Here is a 13,629-nt window from a genome sequence, read left to right as displayed (position 1 = left end):
CTGTGCTAAAATCATGTGCAACTTTGTCATGATTTAATTGCTTTCTTCAGCATTTGTGACCTTTAACCCAACTCTTACTCATCTATTAACAACATCTCGAGGTAGTGAGCAAGCTTTCTAATTTACAACCTGTTATTGTACTAGTTCACAAACACTTCCAGTAACTAAGTTATAAATGTCGATAAGCATTAATTATGTGAGCACAGTATTTAGCCTTGGAATGTGGAGCTGTGGCCAAGTTGGCCTGAAATGAATGGACATCACGGCAGGAAGTTTGAAAAGCTAGATGCACTGTTAGTTAAGAAAAGATTCCCTTTGTGCTGAAGTTATTTGTGATCAGTCAATGTGCACTAGTTGCTAATGGTCCGGAGCTTATACAGTTGCACTGACTGTAACATGTTAACTCCTTCACTCTTGATTTAATGTACCGAACCTACAATTATCTTCCATGAAATTATACTATTCATTTCAAATTACTGTCGAAGATAATTTTACAAAATTAAATGCTAGTAGGGAGCCTCACTCACTGAAGGCGCATAAAGGAAATTTAGGCACAAGGTCTTGCCATTAATGTAAATGGTCAGATAATGGCAGGGAGCTTGCACTTAAATTCTCAATAATCACTCTTGACACAATTTCATTGCTTGAGACCATAAACGTATAAAGTTTTCTACTTACAAAATAAAAGTTTTCCAGGGTAACATTACAAAATTCTGCTCCCCAAGTAAAATACAAACTAAATTTGTAATCAAAAAAGTTTAAAGTTTATTTATTAGTCGCAAGTAGGCTTACATTAACACTGCAATGAAGTTTCTGTGAAAATCCTCTAGTTGCCACACTCTGGCGCCTATTCAGGTACACTGAGGGAGAATTTAGCATGGCCAATGTGCCTAACCAACATGTCTTTTGGACTGTGGGAGGAAACCGGAGCACCCAGAGAAAACCCACGCAGACACGGGGAGAACTTGCAAACTCCACACAAACAAAACTTAAAATATTTAACTTTCTTGACAACCAAACTTTTTGCAAATTTTATCTTTGATGACATGATGAATCTATACTCGACATACATCTATCCAATAACCTAATTTATATATGGATGACGTATTCAATGTGAATACTTGGTTTTACTGTTGCCCAGACAGAGGATAATGCTTTTACTTTCCAGTCAAAAGAAGAAATACATTGGATGAAGTGGAACAAGAGACTTGGGTGGGATAAAATAGAGCAAAAGACCAAAGTTACAGAACATGGACGCTGAGTGCTGCAGTTGCTCACTCTACTTGTGGATAAGGTGACTAGTATCTCAACACAATGTCCACTGTACTTACATTGCAATGATGAGTCTCCCACCCCACTGTCCACTGTACTTGCAAAGAAGTGATTAGTTTCCCACCCAATTGAAATTAACTGTAATCTCTTACTCCATGTTAATAAATCCTGGAATCATGCTCAATGTTGCCATACATCAACAACTTCCTTTTTATAGAATCTTTAATGTAGAGGAATAACACAAGACATTTCACAGAGATGTAATCAGAAATAAATAGATATCAACTCAAAGGAGAGGATGTTAGGAGGGATGAGCAAAAGCTTAACTACAAAAAGATCTTAAGAAGTAACTTGAAAGAGGACGTGATGGTAGTGGGGGTAATGGAGAGTTGGAGGAGCTTAGATAGGGAACCAGTCCTTCTTTAACCACCATAATCACATCAATCTTGCACCTAATATATGAGCATATATGCAGGTCATTTTTGAAAATAAAAGAGCAGTGGTATAATTTTAGATACAATATAGAAATCAGAGCAATAGCAGTTAATGCTATTTACATTTACTAAGGTTTGACTGTACTCACCAAAACTCAGCTGACGGCTCTCAGAGTATTCTGCATATTGGGATGAATCCATCATTCGAGTTTGGCGCTCAGCTCTCTGAAAGACAAAAGCAATTGGCTGCATTATTCTGAAGTTTGGTGTAAAATGCTTGCTGCAGCCTAAAAGGGTTGACAAATCTGAAGAAATCTGTTTCAAAACAATCATTAGAACAAAAATAAAAACAGGCATGTTTCTGAAATGACTGCGTACAAAGGGCATTTGTGTTTTTAAATTTGAGGCAATATCCACAGTTTAATACTGTGGATGAACTGAATTAACACAGTATAATGTACACAAAAGATAAAAGATAAAAATACTATCCCTATAATTCTTAATTTAAATTTGTGCTGCTTTGCAATATTTAAAAATAGGTTAAAAACTAACTTAATAAGTACATGCTTAGTAAAATGCTTGACATGTTGTTGGTGCAAATTATTTCTGTAAAAACAACAGAATTACAAGATGCAAATGCAAAATACTGTAGAGTCAGAAGTGACTGTTTACAGGTCCTTCAAGATAGCAGCACAGGCAATCAAGGAGGAGTGGATTGGGAAGATTATAGAGCACAAGAAAAAACGACACTGAGCGCGAAGCTGGAAAAAAAAAGAAACCCAAAAAAAGTTAGACCAATGAGACAATCGCAGAGAGTGTAGGTGGGAGTCCTGCCATGTCAGATAGTGAAGAAGTATAGCATGTGTGGGAGGTGAGTAGCAGTGGGTATGTAAGGAACAGATTATCTACTAAGGGGAACCATGGGGAGTGGAGGGGGGGGGGGCATTTCAAGTGTTGGTAATCCATGAGGTGGGTGGGTGAAAGATTACTGTGAAGGTGTGAAGGGTTTTTGATGGGGTGCAGGGGGAGATATTAGGAAGCAGACTTACCATGTCTGCACAAAGAAGGTCATTCATCTTCTTCTGGCACTATTACCCCATCCTCTTATGGAGCGAACTGGCACTCACATCAGCCACTACCTCCCAGATGGGGGTTGTGACCTTGCTTGATGGATGTCTGTGCGATTGTGGGTAGGGGATATCACACCTCTGGCTCCACATCATCCAGAAGTACAATGAGAGCTACGTCTGTGAAACATGGTGCTGTCTTCCTGGCAGCCATCCTTTTGATTGGATTTGGGGCAAGTGCAGGGGGAATTCTGAGGAGGTGTTTAAAGGAAGCACCCCACTGATTATAGAGATTAAGCTTTCCTGGGATGGGCGTATCAGAGGCAAGCAGTCATGTGTGCGGCATGAATCATGTGGAAAAACAAAATTTTGTTAGAGGCTTAATAGTCTCCCTGGAACCGACAGAAAATTCTGCCCCTTATTTAAGGAGCCTGTAAAGGCACTGAAGGCAGTTTAGAGGAGGTTTACTACATTGATTCCTGGAATGAGCGGGTTAACTTATGAGGAAAGGATAGACAGATTTGACTTGAATCTACTGGAGTTAAGAAGTGTGAGAGGTGACTTGCTTGAATTAAATAAGATCTTGAATAGTCCTGAGATGGTAGACGCATAAAGGATCCTCTTGTAGGTGATTCCAGAACTAGGGGACACTGTTTTAAAATTAGGGTCACCTGTTTAGGTCAGAGATGAAGAGAATTTTTTGGAACACTCTGCCTCAGAAGATGGTGGAGGCGGGGTCCTCGAATATTTATAAGGTGGAGGTACATAGATTCTGGTTAGACAAGGGAATCAAAGGTTATTGGGGGTTAGATGGGAATGTGAAACTCAAAACAGAAACAAGTCAGCCATAATATTATTGAATGGTGGAGCAGGCTCGAGGGATTAAGTGGCCAACTTCTGTTCCTATTTTCTATATTTTTATGACTTGTCCTCATTGAAAATAAAGTTCAATGAATGTTACAAGCTCATGCACAAGATTTCTATTGCAAATTTATGCAGTTATAGTTTGCTTTAGAAAAAACACATTTTGAATTGTCGAGAATTGAATGGCAAGGGTGATTTGCTAGCCTTGGGATGCGATGATCAGTGATTCCTTGGGATCCCTTTAACTGCAGGAAACTCCTGACCATGCTCATGCTAACAAAAATCATTTCTGATGGCTTCCAAAGATGTTCAGTGCTTGAAAGTGCTTTCTTTACTGCATCCTTCCCTTCCTCTCTGCCTTGACTCCAAGGCTGTGATCCTTGCCTTCCATTTGAGCCATGAACCCCATCTCTTTGCAGCCCTTCCCCACCATCTCCCCTTAGTCCTCTCCAAGTTCACCTTGACTACGGTTCTCTTTTGGCTCAACGCCTGGTCTTTCAACTATTTTTGATCACATTTTAGCTTATCAATGGTTTGGACTGTAGCTCTCTTCCTATTAAAGGTGCAATTATCATGCCATCATTCACAAAGATCACCATCGACCCTTACACAGTATGGGTTCATGAAGGACAGGTCACGTTTGACTAATTTGGTGGAATTCTTTGAGAACATTACGTGCGCGGTGGACAATGGAGAACCTATGGATGTGGCACACCTGGATTTCCAGAAGGCATTTGACAAGGTGCCTCAGCAAAGGCTTCTGCATAAGATAAAGGTGCACGATGTTACGGGTAAATATAATAGCAGGGATAGAGGGTTGGTTAACTAACAGAAAGCAAAGAATGGAGGTAAATGAGTGGTTTTCTGGTTGGCGATCATTGACTAGTGGTGTGCCTCAGGGATCGGTGTTGTGACCGCAATTGTTTACAATTTACATTGATGATTTGGAGTTGCGAACCAAGTGTAGTGTGTGAAAATTTGCAGATGACACTAAGATGAGTGGCAGAACAGTGTGTGCAGAGGACACCAAAAGTCTGAAAAGGGATATAGATAGTCTAAGTGAGTGGGCAAGGGTCTGGTAGATGGAGTACAATGTTGGTAAATGTGAGGTCATCCATTTTGGTGGGAATAACAATAAAATGGACTATTATTTAAATGGTAAAAAATTGCAGCATGCTACTGTGCAGAGGGATCTGGGTGTCCTTATGCATGAATCACAAAAGTAGGCTTGTAGGTGCAGCAGGTAATTAAGAAAGCAAATGGAATTGTGTCCTTCATTGCTCGAGGGATGGAGTTTAAAAACAGTGAGGTTATGTTGCAGCTGTATAAGGTGCTGGTGAGGCCACACCTGGAGTACTGTGTACAGTTCTGGTCTCCTTACTTGAGAAAAGATGTAGTGGCACTGGAAAGGGTGCAGAGGAGATTCATTAGGTTGATTCGGAGTTGAGAGGGTGAGCTTATGAGGAGAGACTGAGTAGACTGGGACTATATTCATTGGAATTCGGAAGATTGAGGGGAGATCTTATAGAAACATATAAGATAGAAGCAGGGCAGTTGTTTCCACTGGCAGGTGAAACGAGAACTAGGGGGCATGGTCTCAAAATAAGGGGGAGCAGATTTAGGACTGAGTTGAGGAGGAATTTCTTCACCCAGAGAGTTGTGAATCTATGGAATTCCCTGCCCGGTGAAGCAGTTAAGGCTACCTCATTGATTGTTTTTAAGGCAAGGATAGATACATTTTTGAATAGTAAAGGAATTAAGGGTTATGGTGAGCGGGCGGGTAAGTGGAACTGAGTCCACGGAAAGATCAGTCATGATCTTATTGAATGGTGGAGCAGGCTCGAGGGGCCAGATGGCCTTCTCCTAGTTCTTTTGTTCTTTTCTTGCCAAAACGGTGTCATTAACAACCTCCCTTTCTTCTCCAAGTTCTTTAAACAATTCATCATCCCGAGTTCAGTGTCAATCATCTCTCCTCTAATTCAGCACTCTGAACTCCAAATCCAGCACCACAAGTGCAGAGCTGCTCTTGCAGCACAGCTCGAATGGCTTCCGTCAGTGATAAAACCCTACGATGCTTCGATAATTATCAGTTTGAATCTCTCCTGATGCGTTTCTGCTCAAGGCAGTGAAACGGCCAAAGGTATGAGTAACATCCTCTGTGATAGAGATCTTTTCTCCTTGCAGCAACTTTCCATATACTTGACTATGCTATACTCCTCCAAAACTCTCTCCATAATCCAGCTTTGTGTGATGAACTTTCATTCCTAGATGTCCAAATTAAACCAGTCCTCCACCGCACTGTTACCTCTCAAATCTTCAAAATACAAGCCTGGACTCCCTAAACTATTACTCCTTGGTGACATCACTTGCACGTAGATAGGGGTTACTGTCAAATGTAAATGGATAACGACCATTTCTTCTTCTCCATTAAATCTCCTGACTTCCTCAGTTCCATCAGATTCCCTTTCTGACATGCAATCTTGGAGTAGGGCAACTCTCTCCAGATCAAAGTTGAGAAAACTGAAGCTTCTGTCTTTAGCTCCAGGTAGAAATTCAGTTCCCTTGTCACCAACTATTTCTCCCTCCACAGCAACTGCTTAGTTCTATACAACCCTTGGAGTACGTGTGTCTCACGTTTACTTTGCACTTTTCTATATAGAACTTCATTTGCCATTGATTAATCCAAATGTAAACCCTGTGAACTCTCTTTCTAACATCTTGATTGCCTCTACTGAGCCCAACAGCTTGGTATCAATTACAAATGTAACAATTTGGCATTGAGACAGAGATTCCAGAACACTTAGATATACTGGAATAGAGGGGGAATACCAGAAGAAAATAACACTTCCACGAATAATATGCATCTCTCTCCACGCACTCCCCACCTTTCATTTTCAAGAGGTACAAACTGCCACATTAAACAACTTCACAAGCAGGTTAAGTTTCTGAAGTCAATAATATCTCTGGATTTACACTAGATACCGAAACCTCTATTTATATTGCCCCTTTAACATAATAAGCTACTCATGAGATTTTATAGAGGTGCTAAGCAATAGTAATCCCAGGATATTGCTGCAGCAATTCCTCAGAGTAATGTCCTAGACCCAAACATCTTCAACTACTGCATCAATGACTTTCACTCCAATTTAAGATTAGGAGTGGAGATGTCTGCCTCTCGTTGTATAATGTTCTCACTATCATTTACACCTCCTCAGATACTGAAGCAGTCTGCGTCCATATGCAGCGAGAACTGGACAACTACAGAACTGGACACACTACACTTGGTTCCCAAGTGTAGTGTGTGAAAATTTGCAGATGACACTAAGATGAGTGGCAGAACAGTGTGTGCAGAGGACACCAAAAGTCTGAAAAGGGATATAGATAGTCGAAGTGAGTGGGCAAGGGTCTGGTAGATGGAGTACAATGTTGGTAAATGTGAGGTCATCCATTTTGGTGGGAATAACAATAAAATGGACTATTATTTAAATGGTAAAAAATTGCAGCATGCTGCTGTGCAGAGGGATCTGGGTGTCCTTATGCATGAATCACAAAAATAGGCTTGTAGGTGCAGCAGGTAATTAAGAAAGCAAATGGAATTGTGTCCTTCATTGCTCGAGGGATGGAGTTTAAAAACAGTGAGGTTATGTTGCAGCTGTATAAGGTGCTGGTGAGGCCACACCTGGAGTACTGTGTACAGTTCTGGTCTCCTTACTTGAGAAAGGATGTAGTGGCACTGGAAAGGGTGCAGAGGAGATTCATTAGGTTGATTCGGAGTTGAGAGGGTGAGCTTATGAGGAGAGATTGAGTAGACACAAAGATCACCATTGACCCTTACACTGAGAGGGCATGGGATCCAAGGAGCTGTTGCCTTGTGGATCCAGAACTGGCTTGCCTGCAGAAGGCAGAGAGTGGTTGTAGATGAGTCTTTTTCTGAATGGAGGTTGGTCACCAGTGGAGTGCCCCAGGGATCTGTTCTGGGACCCTTGCTGTTTGTCATCTTCATAAATGACCTGAATGAGGAAGTGGAGGGATGGATTGGCAAGTTTGCCGACAACACGAAGGTTGGTGGTGTTGTGGATGGTTTGGAGGGATGTCAGAAGCTGCAGAGTGACATAGATAGGATGCAAGACTGGGCGGAGAAGTGGCAGATGGACTTCAACCCGGATAAATGTATAGTGGTCCATTTTGGTAGGTCAAATGGAATGAAGGAGTATAATATCAGGGGTAAGACTCTTAGCAGTGTAGAGGATCAGAAAGACCTTGGGGTTCTGGTCCATCATAGAACATAGAACATAGAACATTACAGCGCAGAACAGGCCCTTCGGCCCACGATGTTGCACCGACCAGTTAAAAAAAAAAAAAACTGTGACCCTCCAACCTAAACCAATTTCTTTTCGTCCATGAACCTATCTACGGATCTCTTAAACGCCCCCAAACTAGGCGCATTTACTACTGATGCTGGCAGGGCATTCCAATCCCTCACCACCCTCTGGGTAAAGAACCTACCCCTGACATCGGTTCTATAACTACCCCCCCTCAATTTAAAGCCATGCCCCCTCGTGCTGGATTTCTCCATCAGAGGAAAAAGGCTATCACTATCCACCCTATCTAAACCTCTAATCATCTTATATGTTTCAATAAGATCCCCTCTTAGCCGCCGCCTTTCCAGCGAAAACAATCCCAAATCCCTCAGCCTCTCCTCATAGGATCTCCCCTCCATACCAGGCAACATCCTGGTAAACCTCCTCTGCACCCTCTCCAAAGCCTCCACATCCTTCCTGTAATGTGGGGACCAGAACTGCACACAGTACTCCAAGTGCGGCCGCACCAGAGTTGTGTACAGTTGCAACATAACGCTACGACTCCTAAATTCAATCCCCCTACCAATAAACGCCAAGACACCATATGCCTTCTTAACAACCTTATCTACTTGATTCCCAACTTTCAGGGATCTATGCACACATACACCTAGATCCCTCTGCTCCTCCACACTATTCAAAGTCCTCCCGTTAGCCCTATACTCAACACATCTGTTATTCCTACCAAAGTGAATTACCTCACACTTCTCCGCATTAAACTCCATCCGCCACCTCTCGGCCCAACTTTGCAACCTGTCTAAGTCTTCCTGCAAACTACGACACCCTTCCTCACTGTCTACCACACCACCGACTTTGGACTCTTAAATCAGCCTCGCAGGTGGAGGAGGTGGTTAAGGCGGCGTATGGTGCGCTGGCCTTCATCAATCGAGGGATTGAGTTTAGGAGTCGGGGGATAATGATGCAGCTTCATAAGACCCTTGTCAGACCCCCACCTGGAGTACTGTGCCCAGTCGCCTCATTACAGAAAGGATGTGGAAGCCATAGAAAGGGCGCAGAGGAGATTTACAAGGATGTTGCTGTTGGGTGGCATGCTTATGAGGATAGGTTGAGGGAACTCGGTCTTTTCTCCTTGGAGAGACGAAGGATGAGAGGTGACCTGATAGCGGTTTACAAGGTATTGAGAGGTATAGATCGGGTGGATTCTCAGAGGCTTTTTCCCAGGGCTGAAATGGTTGCTACGAGAGGACACAGGTTTAAGGTGCTGGGGAGTAGGTACAGAGGAGATGTCAGGGGTAAGTTTTTCACTCAGAGGGTGGTGGGTGAGTGGAATTGGCTGCCATCAGTGGTGGTGGAGGCAAACTCGATAGGGTCTTTTAAGAGACTTCTGGATGAGTACATGGGACTTAATAGGATTGAGGGTTATAGGCAAGTCTATTTATAAGCCTAGGTAGGTAGGGACACGACTGGCGCAACTTGTGGGCTGAAGGGCCTGTTTGTGCTGTAGTTTTTGTATGTTCTATGTTCTAAACCTAGATGAGGTGTATAACTGGAAGAAAAATATCCTGGATTAACTGCAACTTCCATAGCCACAACCAACATTTTATAAAATAATGATCAGTGGTTGAGTCAGGAAACTTCTACTTTCAAGGACATTCATATAAAGAAACAAATTTGGATATTTATTTTCCCAACATCCCAAGGTCAAGCAGCAGATTGACCCCAAGATGTCAGGGAAGTAATTTCTTCGGCGAACAAGGTTTCAACTTCTGAAAGTTTTTATTAAGGTGCAGACCTATTGGAAAACTCACAGTAAAATATTGTTGTGTGGTTTAAAAAATGCAGTGTGAAAGCAAGATGCCAGGGAAAACACATGTTTAGTCCAATTCGCAATGTAATCATTTTACTCTGATAAAATGTCAAGAAAGCAGATGTTGGTGAAACCTCAAGTTTTCACAACATAAGAATTTATCAATGTGAACAGACTAATTCTGGCACAATGAATCCCTGTGGTCAGCAAAGGCTGCTCCACCCACCTCCAGCCGCTCCTGTTTGACTTCATCAGCATCATCCTCTTCAAGGCAGCCCAGCAGCTCCCCTGTTTGGTCAATGGAGCTGAGGAATTCTTGGTAGAGTTTCTGGCGCTTGTTTATACTGCTGCTGGATTTGTCTATGTGTGGGCGAGAAAAGGAAGGAAGAAAAGTTACGAATGTAAATTCCTGCACATCTGCAGCCCAGATGTGCCTGGGACTTATTTTCACCTGCTACGCAGACTTCGGTAAAGCAAAAATATATTTTTGGTGTGTTTCCACCCATCATTTAAACAAAGATCAGAAATGATAGACAACAATATTTTCAATTACCTCAGAGAGAAGAAACAATTTAAAGCAACAGCACCAATTTTGTTGCATTTTCATCTCATCCCAGCAGCTGAAAACCTGTTCTTAAACTTCAATGCTAAATAAATTCTATTTTGGTTATACTTTATGCACAAGATGATGAATGAAAAGTCTGTGGAAAGGAACAGCATTTTACAGTTTTCCACACAATGCTGGTATCTGACACTCCCATGTCAGGCAACATGCAAAATAAAGCCAACATTAATTTGCCGACATAATATTTTCAAAACAAATCTATTAAAGTTAAGGGAAGTGTTTTGTTTAGAAATACAAAGAAAATATTGGCATAGAAATACAATAGCGTCACGTGCAATTTTGTTTGCAAACCAAACAGCAAAACATCCACTATAGCGGGCAGCGTGAAATGTGCAAAGTCTGGGCAGGAAGTGTATATCGGTAAAAGCAGAAAAAGAGGCATCTTGGGCCAAGCCTGGCCCTTGTTTATGAAAATATGGGGGGCATAGCACCTGTATGAGGTCCCTGTTGCAAGCTCGGTCTGCCCTGAATGCAATTGGCACTGGGCCAGCTCCATTCAGTAAAACGTGAGCTACATGTCATTTAACCAGCACCCCTTAAAGGGACCACTGAAGCCACCACTTACAGAATTGCATGTATTCACAAATTGCTTACCTAAATGTGGATACAAGCTGAACGCTGCAGTATCAGAGTTTGCTCCCCCTCCTAAATCATAATCTTCCCAATTGATCATCACCTGCCGCCGCCTCTCCCCACCCCACCCTTTCCTTCCTCAAATCTTGTCCAGAACATGGACAAGATTTTCCCTGCATGTTGCTGGACCTTGCCTGTCAGGCACAACTGGGGGTCTGAAGACAGCACTGTTTGGGAACAGACAGTCATTCCTCATGTGTTTTTCCTCAAAACAAGCAATTCATGGCCAGAACCCTAAACCTCAATGCAGGAGGACCAACCAGAGGGCTTCCAATATGAAAGCACCTGCAAGATGGCATTGGCATGGTGCGGAGGAAGGTGCTTCAAAACAGAGGTGTCTGCTCTCCAACATTTTCAAACTTTAGAATGGCCTGCTTAGCCACCATTTTATGGGGATGGAGGAGGGGGGGGGGGCACTCTACGCCTATCTGGAGTGCTGGTCCTTGGGTTTGACACCTGGTGGTTGCCTCCAGGAAACTGAATTGTTCCCTGCTGGCTCCAAGAACCTGGAAGCTGACTGGAAAATTCCGGCTGGCCTCCGTTAACAGCTTTTAATGGGCCTTTAATTAGGTCAATTCGCCTTGCCATCCGCCATCCTGCATCAAGAAATATGGTGTGGAGGAGGGATGGAGCTGGGGAACAGGTAGGCAGATCAGCAGTGCAAAATGACACACTGCCCGCATCTGTTCCCAGCATCAATAGGGGGCTAAAAGTCCAGTCCCACATTTAAAATAATGAAATCACTTCTGTTCACCAAAAAACAAGAGACATTTTAAATCAGCATTTTAAAAAAATCACATCGCTAATTACCAGTAACAGGAATGATAAAAAAGATTGGAGAAATTTAATCTTGGAAAGTAGGCATCTGAGAGGTTATCTTAGAAGTTTGGGGGATTGTTCACAGGAATGGAAAAGTTAAGTATTGCTGAAGAGAGAGACATATTGCTGAAGCTTTTCATCAAGACAAATGCAAGAATGTTAAATTTCAAACAATCACAACAATTTATACTACAGGAAAAAGGGATGCTGATTGGTGGGCAAGTTGACAAAAGTATTATGTTCAAGCCTTGCACCTTTCTGACTTATCCAGAAGCATTGAAGCCTGTAGTTCCCCATTGCTTTCTCCAAGGCGATGCCTCAGCCAATCTGAGTCAATTTGTCAGGGCTGAGCCATTTCCATATTAGAGATATGCAATGCACTACAGGGATCATCCACAGACCTGAGGGCTACTGGAGTGGCTCCTTGCCACTCTTTCTGCAGATCAAGCTAAAACAACTGACAAAAGGACATAGAAAGAGTTGGCAATTCAGCCCCTTGAGCCTGTTCCACCATTCAATGCGATCATAGCCTATGTTTATCTGAACACCATCTGCTCACTTTGGTTCCATTGGTCTTCATACCCTTGCCTAACAAAAATCTATCAATCCCACTTTAGAAATTTTCAATTTTCCTACATGTAGGGTGAGAACCCAAAATCTAACCAAAGATTTTGGTTAGATTTCTGCTAGCCTTCTTGTGAAGAAGTGCTTCCTGATAACTAGTTTTTTTGATGTTTCTGGAATGGTCCAGCTGTTTGAATATAGCACTATGGTCCCTGTGCATGGTCCTATCCTGCAAATGTGTCTACTTCAACTATTTAATGCGCTGTCACTGTGGGAAGCCAACTGTTTTATTTTATCTTTTCTTTATTCTTTTTATAACAGTTTCTACAATGTATTTGTATTAACATTTTCCCATGGGATAAAGCCGGCTGAGTGTTCAGGTTTCACTTGCAGCTGGGGCATATTACATGCTGAGATGTACTGTGCACATCCCCAGCTCGTGATCAGTTAACCTTGGTAGAAACCATTATCTCGTGAACAAGGCATGATCAGAGGTCAGAACCAATTAGTGTTAGCCGTCTTTGAAAATGTGTTTAATTAACCAATGAATGTGAATGGGTTTTCTCTACGATGATATATAATAATACTTGTAAGAGAGAGAACAATAGAGCAGTCTGCGAACACCTTGTAAGAGACAGAGAGAAGGAACTCCTAATAAATTAGTACGCCTGTACCAGAGACCACGAAGTGTCGACAAATTCCTGAATCTAACATCACCCTTAAGGGCGGATTCAGTGGCAAGATATTCATGTCTGAAAAGTGAAATCAAGATGTGTGTTGGGGACCGAGGAAAAAAAACATTTTCTGCCAAAAATCCCTACCCCATCACTTCTCATTTGCTCCACTATTCATCAGAACATCTGAGCTTCTATATTTAGCTCATTTATAGTTAATATATTTCAATTTCTTTTTACGTTTCTTTTCCCTAATTCAATGTTACCTGTGTGTCTACTTTAGTAAGTCTGCTGTCTTTGATTTTAAACAATAAATTTATTTAATTGCGCTGTTATTGTTAAGGTATTTGATGTTGGGACAGCAGAGTGGCACACTGGTTAGCACTGCTGCCTCACAGTGCCAGGGACCCGGGTTCAATTCCCGGTTTGGGTGACTGCCTGTGTGGAGTTTGCACGTTCTCCCCGTGTCTGCGTGGATTTCCCCTGGGTGCTCTGGTTTCCTCCCGCACTGTCAGTGCTGGTTAAGTGCACTGACCATTCTCCCTCAATGT

The 13,629-nt window shown here is 42.3% G+C and overlaps 1 protein-coding gene across 10 annotated transcripts in view; it reads right to left on the bottom strand.

The window, feature by feature from the left end:
• supt3h (SPT3 homolog, SAGA and STAGA complex component) overlaps positions 1-13,629 on the bottom strand; it is a 416,614-nt gene that overhangs the window by 119,167 nt on the left and 283,818 nt on the right. For all 10 annotated transcript variants that reach the window (XR_013497769.1, XM_078212917.1, XM_078212918.1 and 7 more), the window contains 2 exons: positions 9,990-10,123; positions 1,856-1,931 (listed from right to left, as the gene is read on the bottom strand). Coding sequence is in view for 9 of the 10 variants with exons in the window: in XM_078212917.1 (XP_078069043.1) it covers positions 1,856-1,931; positions 9,990-10,123 (210 nt within the window). In the remaining variant the exon portion in view is untranslated. The remainder of the gene's footprint in view (positions 1-1,855; positions 1,932-9,989; positions 10,124-13,629) is intronic.

The sequence above is a fragment of the Mustelus asterias genome, chromosome 5 (genome assembly GCF_964213995.1).
Source record: "Mustelus asterias chromosome 5, sMusAst1.hap1.1, whole genome shotgun sequence".
In the NCBI taxonomy this organism is placed as follows: domain Eukaryota; kingdom Metazoa; phylum Chordata; class Chondrichthyes; order Carcharhiniformes; family Triakidae; genus Mustelus; species Mustelus asterias.
The sequence above is the reverse complement of the archived record's forward strand: the minus strand, read 5'-3'. Positions and strand labels throughout refer to the sequence as shown.